This window comes from Pseudorasbora parva, chromosome 16 (assembly GCF_024679245.1).
Source record: "Pseudorasbora parva isolate DD20220531a chromosome 16, ASM2467924v1, whole genome shotgun sequence".
Taxonomy (NCBI): domain Eukaryota; kingdom Metazoa; phylum Chordata; class Actinopteri; order Cypriniformes; family Gobionidae; genus Pseudorasbora; species Pseudorasbora parva.
This window is the reverse complement of record NC_090187.1, coordinates 30132678-30156563: the sequence shown is the minus strand read 5'-3', so window position 1 is coordinate 30156563 and position 23886 is coordinate 30132678. Positions and strand designations below refer to the sequence as shown.

At 37.7% G+C, this 23886-nt stretch overlaps 1 protein-coding gene across 3 annotated transcripts in view; it reads right to left on the bottom strand.

The window, feature by feature from the left end:
• Positions 1–23886, bottom strand: part of tbxas1 (thromboxane A synthase 1 (platelet)) — a 106696-nt gene that overhangs the window by 65867 nt on the left and 16943 nt on the right. For all 3 annotated transcript variants that reach the window (XM_067420219.1, XM_067420221.1, XM_067420220.1), the window contains exon 4: positions 8749–8842. In XM_067420219.1, the coding sequence (XP_067276320.1) occupies positions 8749–8842 (94 nt within the window). The remainder of the gene's footprint in view (positions 1–8748; positions 8843–23886) is intronic.

Genomic DNA, 23886 nt, shown 5'->3' with positions numbered 1-23886 from the left:
GAACATATTAAACTTTGCACACGAGGCTGCTGTGGGATATGGTTAAGAAGTTACACAACAAAGCAAACAATGAACATTAAGTACTGAATACACACACACACACACACACAGAGAGAGAGAGAGAGCAATAGTTTGGTATGCATGGCAGCCGGTGGCTCTGCTGTCTCTACTAATGAAGGAGTCGACAGTGCTGGCACCAAACCGCCTGCCCTCTCTTCTTCATCCCACCATTCCTGCAGTTTCCCTGGTGGGCATGAGGCAGAGACGCATGTGTGTGCGTGTGTTCCTCAGTGAGCATTAAGCAATGGGGTGTGCCCTTCCGTCCTGATGTCCTCTCCTTCAGCCTTTTATTACTGTTCTGTCACACGGAAGAGGCTGCGCGTGCATCTGGCAGTGCCGTAGTGAAGTTAAACAGGAGACCGGAGGCTCAATTCAAACAAATTAGCCACCCTTGCCTTTGGCTTCATTGGGGATTCATCTCGGATGGACACGATCAATATCGTCTGGCCTGACTGAAGAGGACAGTCAGCAGTCCTATTGGAATTCTCTTAAAAAGATTAGCCACTTTCAGCTGTTTTCTAGCACACATATGACCTTGACCCCTGTGCAGGTCTGAACTGCGCTGCGCTGCTTCTCTTTGTCTCAGACGGTAATAATCTCTCATGTCACTCAGAGTCATGCAGGGAGGTGTTCAGTATGTGCTCGAAAGAATGTGCAGGAAGGTGTGGGATATGCCCTTTTAAGGATAGACCCATGGAAGAAAGGCAATTAAAATGTCCTATTCTATTCTATTCTATTCTATTCTATTCTATTCTATTCTATTCTATTCTATTCTATTCTATTCTATTCTATTCTATTCTATTCTATTCTATTCTATTCTATTCTATTCTATTCTATTCTATTCTATTCTATTCTATGCAAAAAATGTAAGGTATAGGTCACCCAAAAATAAATTCATCATTTACTCATCCTCATGTTGTTCCAACCCTTTATGCCAAGCTTTGATTTTTTCCGTAGAAATGTTTTAGCCATTTATCAAAAGTCAATAGATTAGACAATAGCAACTAACTTTCATAATATCGTCTTTTATGTGTCGTGTTCCACATTTGCAATCAAGTACATCTGAAATAGATGATTCCAACAGATAACGGAGCAATACTGAAAAAAAAACTGTAGTCTCTACAAATGAGATTAGATCAGTTTATGTAGGCTTTGAACATTTGTCTGTCCACAAGTAAAAGTCATTTATTTAAAGATATTACTCAAAAAACAAAGCATACTCTAAAATTCTGGCTAAACATCTACTTACTATGTGCCTCAAACAAAACTCTACATGTCTTTCAATGATTCAATGCCATGAACCTGGCAAACTTGTCAAATCCGGTAATTATTTCTTCCCCAGAAGCACTAAATGTAGCAAATCAGTTCCAAGATCTAAGAAATCTTTTCACGCAGACTCTTGCTTATAAATTATGCAATCTGACCAGTTTTCATATAAGGCCAGATTTACTAAACAGGGCAAATTAGCACGAGAGCGCAATTCCAAAAAAGAGCAGATGGGAGTGGAAAGTTCTGCATGTGATCTACTGATGGCGCGCACATTAAAGAACATAGACGTGGACCATTTCCATAATGACCAACGCAGTCTACCAGTTTTACGTCTGGTTTAAGACATGCTTTTTTGGGCGGTAAATAAATGGCGCAGACACCAGTAAACTGACGAGCGCAAACCTTCGTACATCGACTTGCATGATTCATTTAAATACTGCTCCTCCCATAAATAAAACTCTTACAAATACTTATGCAATAAGGTCTGCCGCAAAAATAACTCTGTCCACGACTTTTCAGTGCTAAGTTTTCACTGCGTGTCTTTCTTTAGTAAATCCTCACAGTAGTTTTTTAATGCCAAAAGAGGGTTTGTGCTGGCGGAAGCTGTTAGTAAAGCTGTCTGTAAAGCCCTTAGTTTTTAGTAAGCATTTCCCCCCTCTCTTAACCTCTTAAACTCCGAGGACCCTGTACAGGGACGGGAATGACATTGTCATGTATATACTTTTCATTTTAAATGTCTGTGGAGGAGCTAGATGTCATATGTGGTACCATTTGAAAGCTTAGAGTCTCTACTTTCTGGAAATATGCATCACTTTGGCATTTGCTTTACACAAAGTAATGTATTTACACTAAATTACTGTATTTACACTAAATTTCCGCCTGGATTTGGCCTACCCAAATTGAAAAGCTTCCCATACACACATACAGTGGTCTAGGTTCAAAATGTTGGTGTATTTTTTTTACAGGAAACCCTTTAAAGTTACATAAAACACTGCTAAAAGTGATAAACATGTAAGTATATGTTGTCTAAGCTGTTATAACCCCCCCAAAAAATAGGTGCTTTTTGATTTTTATATATAAATTCATTTTTGAAAGTGTGTAACTGAGGCCCTGTGTGCTCAAGGACCCTGCAGACAGTTTGGGCTGCTTCCAGCATGTATAATTAATTTAATGACACTAGGATATTGCCTTTATATCACTGTATATGGTGGTGGGATTACAGCTTAGACAACATTTACTTACATGTTTATGCCTTTTAGCAGTTTAGCAGTTTGTGGAACTTCAAAGGGTTTCCTGTAAAATGACACCAATTTTTTGAAACTAGACCACTGTATGTGTGTATGGTAAGCTTTTCAATTTGAGTAGGCCAAATCCAGGCGGAAATCCCCAAAAATGGCAAGGAGTGTAAGAGGTTAACACTAACCGGGTTTCCATTACTCTTCAAATTGCACAAACTGAAATTGCGAATTTAAAATGTGCCCAATGGAAACATTTTGCAAAAACTCCTATATATCACAACAAAGTTTTTACGCATGAGGTGGTTTTTCAGGCAATTTTTCGAAAAAGGAATGCAAAATTGCTATGGAAACATGGAACAATGAAAACGTATTTACAGGTCACCTGGCATACGTCAAAGTTGATCATGTATGACGTGGTATGTTTGGACAGAAGATGAGACTGAGTTCTTCATTAAACTCAAGAATTGATCTATTTGAAGACAAAAGAATTACGGGAATACTGGACTCTAAACAACAAAGAAATGCCACAAACAAGACCTTGAAGCAGATAGGAGGGAGAATATATGGACGGTCTTCTGTTAATACGCTTACAACCTTCAACAATTACCTGTTTTTGTATCTTAGCTTCAGTAAAACTTGACACTAGGGAGGCAGCTTAAGTAAATCTATGTCTACACAGTATAATACAGTTCTTTTATTTCAAAATAGCAAGACAAATCCTGTTTTCAAAATAGGTCCCCTATGGATAAAGAGAAAGCTAGTAAGTGCGTGTGTGTGTGTGTGAGAGAGAGAGAGAGAGAGAGAGAGAGAGAGAGAGAGAGAGAGAGAGAGAGAGAGAGAGAGAGAGACTCCATCTAGGTTGTTTAGGATCTTAAATGGACCAAATCTCATGTCTGTGAGTGTTGTATTTGGTAATGGAGTGTGTCATGATAATGTGCTGCTGTGGGTTGCGAGAGACTCTGTCGTCTAGTCTCTAAATGGGTCTCAATCTGCCCTTGTATCCCAGACATTGCTCATTGCTGTACATCACTTCCTGTTACCCATGATCCTCCCCCACACCCTTGCTTCTCTCTTTCTTTTATCCTTCAAATCATTCCAAATATATCATTATCATTTCATCTTTTTACTTTCTGCCTCTCATCTCCTTCTCTCAAGAACGTAGCTTCTCTTATGTGCCACTATACAGTACTGTTGAAAAGTTTGACGTCTGTCGGCGTTTTGTTTTTTAATGAAAAAAAAATGTTTTATTTAGTAAGGACACATTAAATTGATGAAACTGACGTCAAAGACATGTATACTTTCTTTAATGTAATGCTGTGTAACGGATTTATATTACAAATAAATGCTGTTCTTTTAAACCTTGTATTCATTAGAGAACTGGAAAAAAAATCCTCAAAAATATTTAACATTAATAGCAATGGGCTAGTAAGTGTATACTGAGCCTAAATCGGCATATTAGAATGATTTCTTAAGTATCATATGACACTGAAGACTGGAGTATTGATGCTGAAAATTCAGAAATAAATAACATTAAAGGGTTAGTTCACCCAAAAATGAAAATTATTTCATTAATTACTCACCCTTGGACACCCGTTGGACACCCGTAGAAACTTTGTTAATCTTCTGAACACAAATGAAGATATTTTTGTTGAAAGCTGATGGCTGAGAAAGGCTTCAGAAAGGCCTCCATTGGCATTCAGTACATTCCCACTGACAAGACCCATAAGAGGCACTAAAGACGTCCCTACAAAGTCCATCTCACTACAGTGGCTGTACAATAATTTTACAATGCGACAAAAATAGTTATTGTGCGCACAAAAATCCAAATAATGACTTTATCCACTAAGTTATTGGCGTGAACTTGACGCAGCTCCACTATTCGAATACATGACCTGGAAGAGGAGGAGCGGTTCCAGGTGAGTTCACGTCCGAGACCTACACGGAAGACAATAACTTGGCAGATAAAGTCATTATTTAGATTTTTATTTTGCGCACAAAAACTATTCTCATTGCTTCGTAATGGAGGCTTATTCTTGTGAAGGCCTTTCTGAAGCCTTTCTAAGCCATCAGATTTCAACACAAATATCTTCATTTGTGTTCCAAAAATGAACGAAGGTGTTACAGGTGTCCAACGACATGAGAGTGAGTAATTAATGAAATAATTTTCATTTTTGGGTAAACTTATCGTTTAAAATAGAAACCAGTTATTTTAAATTGTAATAATATTTCACAATATTACTGTATCACATGAATGCAATCATAATGCATACAAGTACTAGAAACTAAAGCGAACAAAACTGTAATCAGACTATTTTCAAAAATGGACTGCCTACTGGCTGTAAAGTTAAAATGTTTTTTTTTTCCATCTAGAAACTAAGTCATCAATCCCAAATACTGACTAAGCTAGGCTATGCCTTTATTTCCTTCTCCTTTCTTACTTTCAACATCTCCCTTTTCCTCTTTTGCTGAATTTCTAACTTGAAATGCAGTCACCTGCCTCTTGAGAGGGGATTGCATCTGTGTCTCTAGTGCCAGTAACACAGAATGTGCATCTAGTTGCACACACAGACCTACAGGATTTAGCTGAGAGGTTGGCCTGTAGAAGTGGGTCAGAGGATTCTGCTGGAGCAATGCTCCGGAGACCACTGTTTGTGAGACTCAGTCTGCTGACGTGAGCACGTATCTACACACACACTAATACGCACAGACAAAGGGTGCACAACAGCATACAAAACCCACACACATAACTTTAGTTCACCTGGGGAGCTTCATCTAGACACGCAGTAATTATGCACGCATGCATATTCATTTTCGTCTTTCTCACTTTCATCTAATAACATTTAATCACAACGAGGAAGACGTGAATTGAGATGAAATGGATGGATGAAGGGAAACAGACAGGCAGACGGAGGGGTAGAGAAGAAGAGGGAGCCCTGTCATATGCGAGTGATAGAAAGACAGAATGAAATGAGTGTTGTGAACGACATGCTGTCCAGTCAACCATCACTGTCTGACAGTAACATATTGATCTGAAAATCTCTTCAGCAACCGAACAGCATAAGAGTTTGAATCAAAGCTTTATTTATAACATGCCAGTGTGCTGGTAGGTGAGTATCATTAAAACAGGTCATGTTTTTACCCCCCCCCCCCAATTGATTGATTGATTGATTGATTGATTGATTGATTGATTGATTGATTGATTGATTGATTGATTGATTGATTGATACAAAACTACATATACAGAACCATTCAAAAGTTTGAAAACATTACTATTTTTGATGTTTTTGAAAGAAGACTCTTATAAAATAATGGTTTCTATTTTAATATACTTAATATTATTTATTTATTTCTGTGATGCAAAGCTTAATTTTATCAGTCTTTACTCCAGTCTTCAGTGTCACAAGCATGATCCTTCAGAAATCATTCTAATTTGCTAATTTATTAATAATGTTTTATAACCTTTTTCAGGATTCTTTGATAAAAAGTTTTTAAAAAAGAACAGCATTCATTTAAAATAGAAATCTTTTGTAACAATACTGTTCAAAAAAATAATTCTTATTTATTTATTCAATATTCAGTATTATTTTTTCATTGCCTGAGGCTTATGACATTTGTGAGGTTTTTACAATAAAAGAAAATCATAATGAATAATTAATAGGCTATTTTCTACACTGGTTTTGAACCTCTCTCATTGAATGCTACATTTTTATGGGCGTGGCACACTGAAGACTTGGAAGTAAATGCCCACGGCTGGGATTTGAATAAGATTTGCATATTTAATGAGCTTCGGCTTCCCTGTGAGTACATGTTTTGAAAGCGTGTGGGAAAACGGCAACCAGAAAAATTTGCCCACAGGGCTCGCAAAATGTCTTTATCAAACAAACATAATGATTTATATCTCATCCACCTGTAATTAATTGGAATGTTATTTTTTATTACTTGGCCCGCCCGATCGGTAGATATAACCGTGAACCATGCATCGCTAACATACACACGCAAGCCTCACTGCAGAGTCAGGCAAATCAGATCAAATCAGAATAGTCACATAAGTGTTGCTTAATTCATTCATGTAATCTCATCCTGTCTGTAAATCCAGTCTCTCATTTACAAATGAATCCATGATGAAATGAAGGAACAAACATGCAATGTCTGACCTACGTGAGCTGGATCTTCATTAAAAATAAGGTTCATCCATGCATTCATAATACTGGAATCCGAATGAAACTTGGAAGTTTGATCCGGTTTAGCTCCCCATAAGCCTATGCTATTTAACTATAACATGCCACACACAAATCAGTGGGCGGGGCTACAGAATCAGGTTTTCTTTTTCTTCGGTTAAGGCGATGTTTCACCACACTCTGACGTCACAGCATGGCACATTCTGAGCATTTGATGGGCCTGGTGTCAATAGAAGCTTTTCTTTGACCAACAAGAAAGTTTTCAACTCCGTAACTTAAAGGATACTCTTATAGCATGATGAACTTTTATATATCAAAAGCTGAATAAAAAGTCGATTTCTCAATTCATGACCCCTTTAGCTTTTTATTCATTAATGAATCCTGAAAAACTATCACAGGTTCCAAAAAAATAAAAAAAAATAAAAAAAGCAGCACAGCTGTTTCCAACATTGATGATAATAGACTATTAAACCAGCATAATAGATTGATTCCTAAAGATCATGTGACACTGGAGTAATGGCCAATGAAAATTCAGCTTTGCATCAGAGAAATAAATTATATTTTTAAAGTATATTAAAATAGAAGTCCATTATTTTAAATTGTAATAATATTTCACAATATTACTGTTTTTTCTTTATTTCTGATCAAGTTCTTTCAAGAACATTAAAAATAGTAATGTTTCCAACCAATTCTCATTTAGGTCATTATTGTTCTTTGCTGTTTAAAGTACAAAAAATATAGTATACTATCAGAAAGGGTTTTTATTTAAAAATTACAAACTTAAAAATTAGATTCTGTTGAATAGAAAAACAAACATGTATTTCAGAATGTGGTCTTCATCTTTGGTATGTCCCCGTCATCATATAATGGTCCAAAAATAAGCCAAATTTTCTCTTGTTCTTGTTATTTAGGTTGAAATAAGTGCTGGATATAGCCTAGAAATCTAGACGCACCCTAGCGGCAGCAAATTTAATCTGCCCGCAAGTGTCGTCTAGCAACTCTCAATACCCTTCTGAGCTGTATTCCCCTAACTTTTGCCAGGCCAATCACATCGTGTATAGAGTCAATGGGCGGGGCCATGATGACGACGGCCGAGTTGCGTTTGCGTGCTTCTAGTAAACACAGAAACTGGCGAACGACGGTCTTTCGAATCAGCTCTGACCGCGACTCTGGAAGACTTGGAGTTGAGCTTTTCTCTGAGAAAAGGACAAAGAACGGCACTGAAGTCATTCTTAAGAAGGGAAGATGTGTTCTGAGTTTTGCCGACCTGGTACGGTGAATGTTTAATGAGTCAACAAGCTCTGTTTCACCTTCATTGCTCTGGTTGGTTGTAGTGCTATCCTATCGCGTGCAGAGGGAGTTTGAAAGACAACCGTTTATCCCGCCCCTCGGATTGAGCCCTGTCTATGGTGAGTTTCCAGACCAAACATCTTGATGTGGGTCTGGCTTGTCAGGCTATGCTGGATATGTTCTTTTTATGAAATTCATTCTTATTGGTTGTTGGATGAATCCAGCCAGTTCATATTCACAAATAAATCTCGCTTTAAACCTCTCAGTGGAATCGAACAGCCCTACAGCATCGAAATGTTGGCCTTTATGTCCTATAATACACGTCAAATCATTATCATTAAACTACAGACAGACAGAAATTAGTATCCTCAAGGTAGCTGTTGGTTTGCTACATTTCAGCCTGGGACTGAGATTAAACTTACAGGAGGAATTAAAAGTATTAATTTTTCAATATTAAACCCACCCACTCTCCCCGTCTTTTATATTATCGTCATAAAAGTACATCATTCAGCAGAGAGGGTAATCTGTTTGGAAATCACATGGCATTAGATGTCATTAGCGGTGAGTCATCTTTAATGAACATATCTAATGAAGTGAGGCTCACTGAGAGAAATATCATTTTTCCAGCTTTGGGAGGGTGGTACAAGGTGTGTGTGCACTAGTGTGAAAATGTGTGGATGAGTTTTGTGATTCATATAAACAAAAGGCCTTACGTTTCGAAACATCATGAGGTTCCCAAAAAATGGCAAGGGCTTTGGGTGCTTGATGCCAGACCGTTCCAAGGTGGAGAAAGGGGAGATGGAATACCTATTAAAAGAAAAAGATATTCAGTGTAAGCTGTCGTACAGATTGGGGCCATTCTGCATGATTTTGCTTTATTAGAAAGCCACATAGAGAGAATGTAAATGCAATAAGAGGATAAATGAATACAAAAAAAAAATCATTAGAAGGAAAAAGGAAATGATGCTGCAAAATTGCAAACATATGGGTAAGTGATGTCCATGGATGCTTTTAATCGTCAAGATTTAAAGTTAACATTTTACATTATTGTGCCTGGTGATTAGGTGCAGTTTATAATATTGACAATTAGAGGTTGAAATGTATACTGCAGTCCAAATTCTAAATATTGGAGAGAGTTTCAAGTTCCCCATGCTCACGTGGGTTGCCAGATTGAGGGCACAGCATGAACAAGTGTAAATGACAATGAAAGGCAACAAGCCTGACTATTAAGTTGATTAGTTGATGTATTCATGTTTTAATATGCCTTTGGTCATAGAGTTTTTCAAATGGATGCCAAGGCTTTTTAGGTTGGGTGGAATCTGTGATCTCTGACCCAGTTTGTTTGTTGGCTTCCATGGCTGCAATACGCTGTGCGTTCCGCAAACTGGCAACCTGAGGTGTCGAAAAAACCATTAGGTAATTTGGAAGTGGGCGGGATCAAACAGACCAAATCAAAAACAGGCATTCCGACACAGAAACAAACATGCAAATTTCAAAGATGAATAATTGGTTGTAGAATTGTTTTTTTGAGAAACAATGTGAACTAAGCATGATTCCTAAAAATCTGCAAACATAAGGTATTTTTATGCTTTACTGCATTCAAAAAAATTACACACATAACCTTTAAATAGTATTGCAGTGTGATACATGACTCATTTAATAACAATAATGATGCAATTTATATATAATAATTTTAAATGTTAAATGTTAAATTTAAAATGTTATAATTTTATATACAATATTTACTGTGAAATCTCTCAAAAATTACTACAAAATTCATTAAACCTGCAAGAATAATAAATGAACTAACTAGACAACTTTGTTAATAACAGGAGCATTCCAGGTTTAAATTTTTGGGACTTTGGTCCTGGGACAAAAGTTTTATGTACATGTATTCTCTTTATCTCGGCCCAGTGAGCAAGGCAACACCTTAGTGGGCTTTCTTTGTAATATGACCCAGAACCATTGACGACAACCCTGTGCTTCTTGTAGACAGGGTGTAAGTGTTGGTTTGTGCAAAAGCATGATGACACAAGCTGTATCGGAGAACACTGGCAAGTGCTGCATTTCCTCAGAGTATGGAAAAGGAGACCTGCATTATGCATGAGGATTGCATCTGCTGACACACCAGCACTTGGACCACTTTTAACTTTGAAGTGAGCCATGGGAGATGACGAGATGTTACTTTGAAATAGTGCATTTTTGTCCCCTAGAAGTTACAAAAAAAATGTCTTAATAATCCACTATTAGAAAGACAACAGTGCTTTATTCAAATGCACTATGTGCAAATAATCATTAACGCTGGTGCACCTAAAACCATTTGCAAGTAAAGAAAGATATTTTCTTCAACTACAGTCACTTTAATTTCCCAGGAGATGATTTCTATTTAAACTAACAAAGTTCAATTTCTTGTTATATGAAGGTCATATTAAATGGTTTCCCATGACTTTATTTTGGGTATTAATCAAATGTATTTTATGTACTTTATTGGTTCAACATTTGTCTTTGTCCCAGAGCCAGATTTGAAACCATGAAAATCCATTATAAAAATATTAATTATAAAATACTTTGACCTTTAATATTTATTCTATGAAAAGGATGTATATTTGTATTGTATTTGTATACAATTCTGACTGTTGTTCATTGCTGGAATTAATTCCATCACAACTAGCTACTTTTGGCACAATAACTTTTTTAAAGTTGGTTACCAATGCAAGAGAAAAATATTATTTAATATTAATAAATAAATATATTTTATATATATGAATTGGAACGACAGGAAGACGAATTCATAGAAATTCAATGAATTATGCATAGATAGATAGATGTAGCGATACACCGATCAGGCATAACATTATGACCACTGACAGGTGAAATAAATAACACTGATTATCTCTTCATCACGGCACTTGTTAGTGGGTGGGATATATTAGGCAGCAAGTGACCGTTTTGTCCAGATGACAAAAACTTGGGTCAAAGCATCTCCAAAACTGCAGCTCTTGAGGGGTGTTCCCGATCTGCAGTGGTCAATATCTATCAAAAGTGGTCCAAGGAAGGAACAGTGGTGAACTGGAGACAGGGTCATTGACAGCCAAGGCTCATTGATACATGTGGGGAGCGAAGGCTGGCCCCTGTGGTCCGAATAGACAAGTACTGTAGCTCAAATTGCTCAAGAAGTTAATGCTGACTCTGATAGAAAGGTGTCAGAATACACAGTACATCACAGTCTGTTGCGTAATGGGCTGCATAGCCACAGACCAGTCAGGATGCCCATGCTGACCCGTCCATCGCCGAAAGCAGCAACAGTAAGCACCTGAGTATCAGAACTGGACCACAGAGCAATGGGAGATTACCTTACCTGGGGAACACATGGCACCAGGATGCACCATGGGAAGAAGGCAAGATGGTGGAGGCAGTGTGATGCTTTGGGCAATGTTCTGCTGGGAAACCTTGGGTCCTGCCATCCATGCGGATGTTACTTTGACATGTACCACCTAACTAAGCATGGATGTAATGCGCCCTGCCACAAAGCAAAAATGGTTCAGGAATGGTTTGAGGAGCACAACAACGAGTTTGGGGTGTTGAATTGGCCTCCAAATTCCCCAGATCTCAATCCAATTGAGCATCTGTGGGATGTGCTGAACAAGTCTGATCCGTAGAGGCCCCACCTAGCACATGGACATTGGGGTTCATGCCTTGACTGTTCAGGGCTGTTTTGGCAGCAAAAGAGGAACCAACACATCATAATGTTATGCCTGATCGGTATATATATATATATATAGTCTAAAAGACCCAGTGCAAACTGTGTTTATTGTTGAAAAAACATTCTTGTGTGTTTTTTTCTAATTATGTTCGGCTTGAAATATCCGACTCTTCGTCACCGTGGCTGAACTGCCATCATCTTCCTCAAAAAAAAAAAAAAAAGTACTGTAACCAAAAGATTCTGACATCCATCTCTTCCATAATCTCCAGCTCGGCAGGAGTTCATTACCATATTAATTGTCAGATTAGAGAGTGGGTCTTAACATGTGCTGTAAAAAAAAAGCTGGAATGATAACTCATTTTATGACACGCTTTTAATTACACAGAAGCACGTTGCATCCTAACACGCTTGTCCGGTGCTGAAAGACGATGAATCCCCAGCCCAATCTGTCCTTGTCCAGATTCAAAATCATTTCTCACTTCAGCACAAATGTATTCACCACCAGTTCCCAGACAAACATTCCCCAATCTTTCAACACATTATTGGTTAAGTGAACACAGAACTAATGAGAAAGATATCCACTGTGCTCAACAGGGTGAGATCAGGTTTATCTCGGATAGTTGTGGGAAAGTCTTCTAGCAAAACAGGACCAAAGTTGATTTGTCCTTTAAAACATGCAGTCTGGAACATTGTCAACGGTTTGTTCCAGTTTTGCTGAAGTCCATTAAAAAATCTCTTTAGGGAACATAAGAATTAATGTGTTACTCCATAGAGAAGGTGTTTACTGAAGTGTGTCAAAACCCATATAAAAGCAGAATGTAGCATATTTCCATATTGTGAAGGCAGATAAGTTCAAAGACAGCATCTAAACCAAAACTGATCATAAAATGAACTAAAAAGCTCAAACATTATCAGCAGGACATTCACACACAAAAGAAAGCAACATTCAGAAGATTCTGAAAAGAGTTTTGCATTCGCATGTTGCTAGGCTAACACAATACTCTAATAAGAACAAAAACACATAGTACACAAAACTAATATAATTGTGAATTAAAAAAGTTAGTTAAATTAAGAAAAAAAAAGGCATATTTCTTGATTAATTCACTATCCTGGATATGCTTGTCAATGTTGCATTATGGGACTTTCTTATATATGCAATGCATTCAAAACAAGATATCTTAGAAGACATGCTTTATATTGTGTCGAAGCATTGCCTACATCATAGAGGCTCTTATTTAAAACATGTAACCATTACATTCCAGAGAAAGAAAGAACAGTAATTTATGCCTCACAAGGAATGAATTTGGTTACTTTTCTGAAATGAGCAAAGCTTGTGATGTATGACCTCTGGAGGGCTCAACCTTCAAAATGAGACACAGCTATATAATGTTGCCTTCATATTGGGAGCACATTTATGATGCCTTAAATTCCATCTAGGTAGGAAGTTAACTAGGTTTTTTATAATTATACCATTCTGACACTTTTGTGATTTTTTTTTCTTTCACTCAAGTCTGCTTATAATTGTTAGTAAATGTTTATTGCCCTAAAAACTACGTTGTTTTATATTACCAGTTCATCACAGCCTAACTGGCAGTTTGTGCATTTAAAACGATAGTTCACCCAAATCATGAAAATCTCACGATTTATCATAATCATTACAAACCTGTACGTAGGGCTCGCTGCATCCTGCAATGGACATCCAACCCCCGCCCAAGTCCAAGTGTGACATCAGAAGCCATGCCCGTGTCCAATATGTCCCCAATTCCTGTTCCACCCCGGGAACCTGATTTATTTCGGATTTCGGATAGAAAGGGTTTGGTGCAAGGGTAGGTTTTTAATGGGTTTCAGACATAAGGGTAGGTTTTTGGTGGGTTTTAGTATGTAGGTTCCAGACTAAAAGTTTTTTTTTAGGAGTAAGGGTTTTGACTGAGTGGGTTTCAGTGTGGTCTGTCATAACAGAAATATAAGAAGTACATGAAAAAGAATTCAATGTTAAGGTTAAAGCCACAATATGTAATTTTTTGCCGCTAGAGGTCAAAACGAACGGCGTTGCTTGATGACGCCTAGATTTCACAGAGCTTTTATTATGCCGCAGACCAGCGCTTCCGGTTCTTCCGCTCATTAGTGTGTTATAATGCTCTGTTTGTTCACTCAGCGGCTACTATGAGACATTTGTTGCACACTGCAGTAAGCTAGATCGATATCAGGCATGGTAAAACATGGTACTCGCTATCATGAAAAATAAGATTTAAACAATAAGACTAATTGTGTTGAGCTGTATAACAATGATTAGCTTTTTGTCGATGAATGTATCCAGTTTCTCACTTGTCTAATAAAACACATAATATATTGAAGCATCTTTGGTGTTTCTATGGTTTCTACAAAACAGGAAATAAAAACAGGAATAAAATGGAAATCGAGGGTAAAGCGGGTATAATGTCATTGATAGGCGACACACAGACACGGTCTGCGTCCTGGTTAAAATGTCTCTGGATTTAAACAATCTTAGAAATATTTGGGATAATGGAAGTACACAAGTGAACAAAATATATAATATTGTTCTAGTGGTTTTTTGGCTATTTTAAATCTAAAAATCTTACATATTGTGCCTTTACGTCTTCTTGATGATTCTTCAAATTTCAAAGTTAATGAGAATGTGATTTATTTGGACATGGGTGTGTGTGGCTTCTGACATAACACTTGGATGGGTGCTGGATTGGATGTCCACCTACAGCAAGACACTTCTCAACCTGTATGATTTTTTGGAACATAAAAGATATTATAAACTGGGGAAAAAAACAAAGACAGGTTTGATATGACATGAGGGTGAGAATTAAAGATAAATTACCATTTTCATTTATAGGTCAATTATCATTTTAAAGGTGTCCTATTATCCATTTTTACATTTTCAGTTTTCTTGTGTAATGTTACATTAAAAAAGTTACAAAGTCCAAAGTCCAGCACAAAGGGAATTATTCTATATATCACTGTTTAAAATGCCTTGATTACAGTCTTGAGTTTTCTTTTGGGAATGTAAAGGCCACAATGTTCCCCATTTAAATGATTTCCACTCAAGGTATACGCAAAAAAGGGGCGATGTCTTGAGTAATGTTAGTAGTGTGTTAAATCTCATGGTTACGGTAAGGGGCGTGACATTTCCAAAACACGCTCTAATCGTTTGCCCAATCACAATAACTGGTCAAGCCGACCAATCAGAGCACACTGTGGTTTTCGGGAAGGAGGGGCTTCATAGAGACCAGGAGTGTTACAGACAGACTAGAAAGAGTGCAATAATGTGAAATATGTAGGAAAATAATGTGGTTTTTAAACATTCAAGCATGAACATCTATTCTAAAAGACCTCAAAAACTAAATCAAGACTTAGAGGGCATAATAGGTCCCTTCTAAGTGGTTCTCTTACACTATATGAAAATGAGTATTACGACTGAATAACCTCTGTTTACTGGCATACTGTAGCTCACATTTCCTTTATCATGGCTGGTCATGCTGCTGAACCTTGAATAGATGTTGATGTGCAAATGTGCAAAGTCAAATTAATGTGCTCGTGTTTCTGATGCCAATACGATGGTGCTATCTCAAAAACCTTTTTTTGCAGCTCAATTTTGAATATGTCTGTTTAGTAGGCTACAAAACAGTATATGTCCATTTAAATATTTGACTACAGACCTACACAATAATTAAGTTTACACAAGACAGCACACCACTGCATGATGATCAATTGTTGTTCAATGCGAGCCTGAGCTGACTGACAAATCCAGCGAGGCATCTCCTCTATGTGTCTCTCCAGGCTAGATAAACAGATGTTGATGTAGCTTATCAGTGAATACGACTGGCCGTTTCTGAGCCCTGTGCCAGGGGCTGAGAGAGAGGGAGAGAAATGTGCCACAGGCTAAATATACTGGGAAAAGGCCAGGGTGGAAGACAGTCCTTAAAATACCACTCAAAAATCACACCCAGCCTCCTTGTTAAATATTTACCTCGTCCTTACTCTGTCCTTCCCAAATTTGAATTTTAAAGGTCCTACAAGGTAAGGAAGGTTCACTGTTGGCCACCGACAAACATATCAAACATGTTTCAACTTAAAAAATGTATGTGCACACAAGCAGAGCCGAATGCTTTCTCAAACACAACTGTCTCCAAGGCCGATATTATAGTTTGCTGAGCTTCGGTTTAAACTTGCACATCATGAAGTCATTAAAATGTATGTGTTTAGGGTGACCTGTAACTTTGGGGTGTACGAACAGTCCTTGGAATGGAAGAAGAGATTGAAACAACTATAGATGACTGACAGCAAGGGACTCACTGTGTTGTTTTCAGAGTGCTTTTGGAAGGAACAGGCCAGCCAATGTTCTCATTAAGGCCAAAAGTGTCATAAAGGAGGAGAGATGCATTGTGAGGTGAAAGACGGGTGAGAAACTGAAAAGTTGCTGTCCAGATTCTGTGGGGGGAAAAGGGCATTATTTTTTTCTGATAGATTCAAGATGCTCAAATTACGGCTTTGTTCTAAAAGCTATTTAGCTGCCTATGTAGGTAGCATTTTTATGTTTTCCAACCTTAATTACACAACTCCATAAGCTTAAAGGGTTAGTTCACCCAAAAATGAAAATTTCATTAATTACTCACCCTCATGGACACCTGTAAGACCTTCGTTTATTTTTGGAACACAAATGAAGATATTTTTGTTAAAAGCTAATGGCTGAGAAAGGCTTCAGAAAGGCCTCCATTGGCATTCAGTACATTCCCACTGACCCACTCACAAGACCCATAAAAGGCACTAAAGACGTCGCTACAAAGTCCATCTCACTACAGTGGCTGTACAATAATTTTACAATGCGACGAAAATAAAAAATAATAACGTCTTTATCCGCCAAGTTATTGACGTGAACTCGACGCATGCACGAGAATATGACGCAGCTCCACTATTCGAATACATGACCTGGAAGAGGAGGAGCGGTTCCAGGTGAGTTCACGTCAGAAACCTACACGGAAGACAATAACTTGGCGGATAAAGTCATTATTTTTATTTTTTTGCGCACAAAAACTATTCTTGTCACTTCATAAAATTATTGTACAGCCACTGTAGTGAGATAGACTTTGTAGCGACATCTTTAGTGCCTCTTATGGGTCTTGTCAGTGGGAATGTACTGAATGCCAATGGAGGCCTTTCTGAAGCCTCTCTCAGCCATCAGCTTTCAACAAAAATATATTCATTTGTGTTCAGAAGATGGACGAAGGCGTTACAGGTGTTTAGCGACATGAGGGTGAGTAATTCATGAAATATTTTTTTATTTTTGGGTGAACTAACCCTTTAAAGGATCAGTTCATTTAAAAATGAAAATTCCCTGATATTTTACTCACCCCCATCTCATCCAAGATGTTCATGTCTCTCTTTCTTCAGTCGAAAAGAAAATACGTTTTTTAAGGATTTTCTCCACCATTGACTTCCATGGCAACCAAAATGTTGAAGGTCCAAATCAATGCAGTTTCAAAACACTTTGAAGGGCTTCAGAGGCTCTGCGCGATCCTGGATGAGAAATAGGTTCTTACTTCTTAACCTAAATTGCTCATCTTGCGCTGCTCTGCGCTCGCCAGTCGAACGTCGAAAACGTCACACTAGACGTAGATGAAAGTGCTGCCCCAAGTGAACGTGCGAGGATGAATACGAACGCCCTTTACCAAAAAAAAAAAAAATCACCAAAATGATCCAACATAACGTTATACACGATCGTGTTGTTTACTGATGTTTACTCACGCGACGATAGCCAACAACATAGACATTTGAAGCAGTTTTACTCACCGCCTGCTTCCAAAGCACGACCGTGAACCTTTATCGTCATCAAAAACAGACTTCTTTGGTAACTGTTGATTTCGTGAAGTCCTGACAGCAGGGACCGTGGAGATACACTTTTGCGACACGACTGAAGCGATGTTGTGACGCTACCCTTCTGCGTTCAAATCGGTTCAAATGCAGAGCTGCGGCTGCGTTAAAGTCGTTCGATGTCACCCATAGGAATAAAGTGGAGCGTGGTGTGACAGAAGTGTTCACGGACGAGTGGATCTGCAGCCGAGAGCAGTGTTTATGGGCGTGCATTTCGTCTCTTGCTCTAGTCACGCGCGCACACCCTTCCAGGAGAAGAGCCCGTACGGCCCATACAAGGACCTTCCGCTCTGTCGGCGTCAAGCGGACCCATACTCGACAAAAACTCTCTGAAACTTGTGAGAAACCGGAAGGAGTATTTTTGACACTGAAATACTCCATCAAACGTCCAACATTAGTTTTTGAAACTTTGTCTATGTTTAGGATGGGAATACAAGTCTTTAACAGTGTAAAAAAGCTCAGTATGCATGAAACAGCATTTCACCCCCCCTTTAAATGATTTTTTTTACTCAAAATGTAGTCTCGTTTTTCAGGATAAAAATCTGAATTGTTTAAAAACAAAATACTTGAAAAGAAGATATAAAGGCCCAATTTCACAGAAAGGGCTTAGATTAAGCCAGGATTGGGCCTTAGTTCAATTAAGGCATTTAATTAGCTTTTATAAACGTGCCTTAAAAAAAATTACACTGTAAAAAAAAAAATCAGGTCTCCAATTGAAAATGTTCAAGTGACTGATCACATCTAAATTTTTCAGTTGGCTGAATTGAATTTCTGTGAATTAAATTTCATCAATTCACCGAATTTCAATTCGGCCAACTGAAAAATCAGTCACTAGAAAATGTTTAATTGGAGCCATTTTTTTTTTTTTTTTTTTTTGCAGTGTACTTGTGTGCATCTTGAGACAAAACAATGTCACTGACATATTTTAAGATCTGTCAGTGCAAGTTGCTTTCAGTTAAAACAGCTCAAACTTGCAATTAAGCCTGAGACTAGTTTAAGCCTTGTTTGTAAAACCAGGGTATGTTTTGTTTTCTGAAATCAAACGAGTCTATGCTTATGAAAAATTCTGTATTCTATATTCTTTTAAGTTTTTATTTTTATTTTCCTATTGGCAGATTTTTTTTTTTTTTTTTTTTTTTACAGTGTACTGTAACTAACAAATAGCTTCCTGTTTCTTTCTGGGACATTCGTTTGTCTTTCAAATTTTGACCTGGGGAAGATATTAAAGAGATAACTGCAAATTAATTTATAAAACTAATTCCAGATGGGACTTCAAAAGTTATTTTCCAGTCTAATGTGGTAGATTATCATGTTCAAGCAAGTTATTCGCTGTCTGATGCCTATGCATTAAACAAAATACAAAAATAAAACAAATGTAATATTCATAAATACTAAAAAAAATGCAGCAGCCAATTTACTACTTTTAGACCGAACATTCTGTATTCCACACCAATTTCTTCAGTGTTTTTTGTAAACTCCGGCACAATTATTTGAGTTCTGCTCTGATAGTTTACGATATAACCCATTTCGGATAAACCGGTCTTAAACGTCCTTAATCTGTAAAAAACTAAATAAACTACGCTGCACACTTATCTTTTATATATGATCGTATATTATGATCACACTTTTATTATGGCCAGAATCACCAGCAGACTTTATGTTCATAATAAAAACTCTGGATTCACGAGACTACTTTCTCCTTTTCTTTATCATACACAATCACAAACACTCCTAATTACACAATATTCACTCGCTACAGCATCCCACGACACTAAAGTTAATTCAAGCTCTGTTTACAGAAATGTAGCAGAGTTTACATAGCAGACAGTTTGTTTGTGTCAGAGACAGACTTCAAGTTAGTATCAGCAAACAGGTCCTGAAGCACTCAGACGCACACATTGATCCCGCCGGGCATAAAAGCGCAGGCTATAATTGCTCTGAGCTGCTTCTAGTTTTGCTCTTGATCATCCATGACACATTTGATCTCTTTTCTATTGTAAGAGCCTATTAAAAACGGGCACCAATAAAAGCCCATTGATTCATGCAGGATTAGCCCATCGGACAGGAGTTTTATCATGGCCACAAAATCACAAACTCCATTCTTTCGCTCTCACACACACACACACACACATTAACGCCCCACGGTGTGCAGCTGCAGTCGCAGTCACATGGACCACGATTTTCCAGCTCTCTGCTCAATAGTCTGCTGATGGTGCCGTGGGCCTGGGTGAGTGAGAGTTTGAGTGTGTGCATGGGGAAAGAGATGCCCAGAACTGCTTAAGCGGTCTGGTGGTGGGCAGAGGACGAGCTCCCCTGTGGATTACCCAGACCTGGATCAGACGCTTGGCGGTCACGCCGCGGTAGTGAGCTCAGGCCGCACATTTATCTCTGGGAGCAGAGAGCTTTTGCGATTGATCAGCTGTGGAAGAGGAGGCTCTGCGATCCAACACAACACCAAACAATCTGCGACAGCAAAGCTAGTGACCCACAGCTAACAACAAACACAGGACAGAGGCCCAAATGAGTTTAAAATACTAAGTACAAATGTAAACACATGATTTAAACATATATGTCAATGCAAATGCTATTCAATGTTTAAGAGTATATATCTTAGAACAAAATCTGATATCACTGCCATAAAGAGCTCTTAAAATAATCTTTTCACATTTACACATCTCTCAACATGCCACTTTGAACTCATGAACTGCAGATAGTATCAAATATGGATCATTTTATTATTTATTAATTTGCCCAGAATATCTAATGTGCAAAAGCATTCATTTATGTCATGATCATTTCACTGGTTAACTGTAAAAACAAAACAAAAACAAATACACAACAAACTGAGATGCACTGTGTATTCAGACACCTTTCTATCAGATTCAGCATTGACTTCAGCTATTTGAGCTACAGTACTCGTCTGTTTGATTGGACTACACAGCCCATCCTTCGCTCCCCACATGCATCAATGAGCCTTGGCCGTCCCTGACCCTGTTGCCAGTTAACCACTGTTCTTACCTTGGACCACTTTTGATAAATACTGAACACTGCACACTGGGAACAATCCACAAGAGCTGCAGTTTTGGAGATGTTCTGACCCAGTCTTCTAGCCATCACAATTTGGCCCTTGTCAAACTTGTTCAAATCCCTACGCTTGCCCATTTTTCCTGCTTCTAACACATCAACTTTGAGGACAAAACATTCACTTGTCGCCTAATATATCCCACCCACTAACAGGTGCCGTGATGAAGAGATAATGTTATTCATTTCACCAATAAGTGGTCATAATGTTATGCCTGATCGGTGTATCTCTATATCTATCTATGCCGAATGCATTGAATTTCTATGAATTCCTCTTCCTGTAATTCCAATTCAACTTCTTGTATGGTGTGGCCAATTCAGAATCGAAATTATGAATTAAAAGGGAACCAATTTTTCAATTCTGAAGTTTGCACAACCCTGTTTTCAACTACTGGTATTGTGGCAATCCTACAATAAAACAAAGATTCCTCATTATCATCTAATACCAAATCACAAGGCTAATATCTGACATCACAGAATAAAAACGGTTTCAGCCTGAAAATCTCTTAAGAAACACAAATGAGATATGTCATTCATCCACACAGGGGCTTCTAGTTTGACACACGCTCACAGCTACGCATTTTTAAGATTCTCCCCTGTCACATAATCAATCACACACAGGACTCAGAGGCATACACAATGAGAAGCAGATAAGCATGATTTCTGAAGGATCATATGACATTTTAAAACATATTAAAACAGAAAACAATTTATTTTAAATTGTAATATTTCACAATATGTGTATTAATGATTAAATAAATGCAGCCTTGAAAGGCCTATTATTGCTTCAATACATTATAAAAAGTCAAAAAATTATTATTCTATATCTTCTCAGCAGTTCTTTAATCAAATTTCCATCAAAATGTGTCAAAAATATACTTTAATATAAAATGTTTTTCCGTTTATTGAATAATCATATGGTTTTTGCAAGTTACAAATAAAAGAAGAAACTAATCAAATTAGGTAAATTATTTATATATTCTTAATGCCATAATACTTCACAAATGAGGTACACTATGGCCTGATTTCACAAACAGGGCTTAGATTATGTTTAAGACCATAGTTCAATTTGGACATTTAGCTTTATAAACGTTCCTTAGAAGAAAAGGGAAATGTGTGCGTGTGCGGGAAACAAAACAATGGTGATATACGTTTAGATGATCCAGTTTAAGTTGCTTTCAGTTATGACAGCTCAAACAGGCATTTTTGTCTGGTACTAGTTTAAGATCTTGTCTTGTCGGGTTAGTAACATTTGGCACTCTATAGCAATAAAAACAAACAAACAAACAAAAAAACCTGCAAGCATTTTGCAGAAGAACATACTTTTGGTTGTGCTTTGGTCTTTTTTTTGACTGTGTGAAAGAATATGGTTATCCTACTGCTCAAAAAACATTTACTACTAGGCTTAAGAGATATAACCAGTTTAGATGGAAAGGATCTCAAGCTGACTAGCTGAAGACCATAGAGAATAATGAACAATAATTAAACGTCTCTTCACAATAGATAATGTTAAGTACCTAGATAAGGTACATGTGGCAATTTATCTGTTCAATAAAATACTTTACTCAGGTGTTGAGTAATAAAAACATTAGGGTTTTTATTTTGTTTTTACAACATTTAAAATCCCTCTGTTCTCGACATCTCCGAAAAGCAAAGCCAATGTTGATTCTTGTTTTATTACACACTCTGTCACATTCTCAGATTGCTAGTAAACTCTCCTCTATTTTGCATTTTTTTAAACGGTCATTCTCCGGAGGTTCGAGATTTAGCATGCTCCATGTCAACATTTCTCATTGTGACAACTAACCTATGCCACTCCCACACCTTATATGCGTCATTTTTTCTCTATTTACGGATATGACGAGACACAAGTGACGCATGTATGCAATTTCCTAAAAAAACCTATACAGGAATAACACTTATAGGCGTAAGCCTATAGTGAATCAGGGTAAGATAAAAACAAGTTTTGGAAGAAGACTTATGATGTATTGTTGCATTTAAATTTTGAACAAAAACAAGTTACATATAATCTTTTGGTCATATGCACACAAATCTGGGTCAATGAACCTCTTTGGTTTTGGTCTATAAACCTAAATGGATACTCTAGCTATTGATGCATATCATCGAATGAACAGCAAGCAGCTTTTATGACAGTCAGTAAATAGCTATTATTGAACGATTTAGAGCTTGGCATATTTCAGTTGATTTGTGTACAACTGGAGATGGATTCATGCAGACATCTATTTTACCAAGGTTTTGTCCTTCTACTGTACCCAGAGGGATTGTTGAGGGCTGCCTGTAGAAAAGATAACCAACCTACACAGTTGATGGAAGATATCCTTGTTTACCGACCCCTGTCGTCGTGCTATGCAAACTAATGGCTGCATGTTAAAAGCCCCTCACTGAGTTTAAAGGGTTTATTTTAATGACTTGTAATTCCTCTCATCATTACGCGATGTGCACTTATAATTCAGCATACAAGCCTTCATTAAACACACAAACACTTATTCCTTGTTATAGCTTCTGTCCGTGTCAGACTACAGAGGAAGGAGTTCACACGTCTTCTCAGTGCCGAACCATCGTCAACCATTCATCAACGTGCTTATTTAGAGTGAAGAGAAAGGGGAGGATAAGGAATAAACCAAGAGAGAAGGCAGCTTTGAAAAGGAGTATATCTTGCCCTGTCACCTCCTCAATGCCGAAGTGCATTGTGTGTGCAGGTGCACATGTGTAGCCAGCTGTGAAACAACAATAACCAAAAATAGGCTGAAAAATGGCACTAAAATAGAAGTGTGAACGGGCCTGCTGTGACATCTTTCTCATCGGCATTAGTCATGCGAGTCCCTCCGGTTCCATAACACCTCCCCAGGACCCAATCCTGTTCTTCCGAGCCTTTCCACACAAAACACGGTGCTATTTCCAGCCCTCAGCAGGGACTACGGCACGTCTCGCCACACTGACTTGTTAAAGATGGCCGAGAGATTCTGTATCAATCTGAAACTCACAGCCATGATATAAAAGGACAATGACTTAAAGGAATAGTTCATCCACAAATTCTGTCATTATTTAAAAATAATTATTATTTACTAACCCTTATGTTGTTCTATAACCAGTATAAAAATGTATTCTGTGGAGACATTCTGAATAATGTATTGAGGCATTAATTACT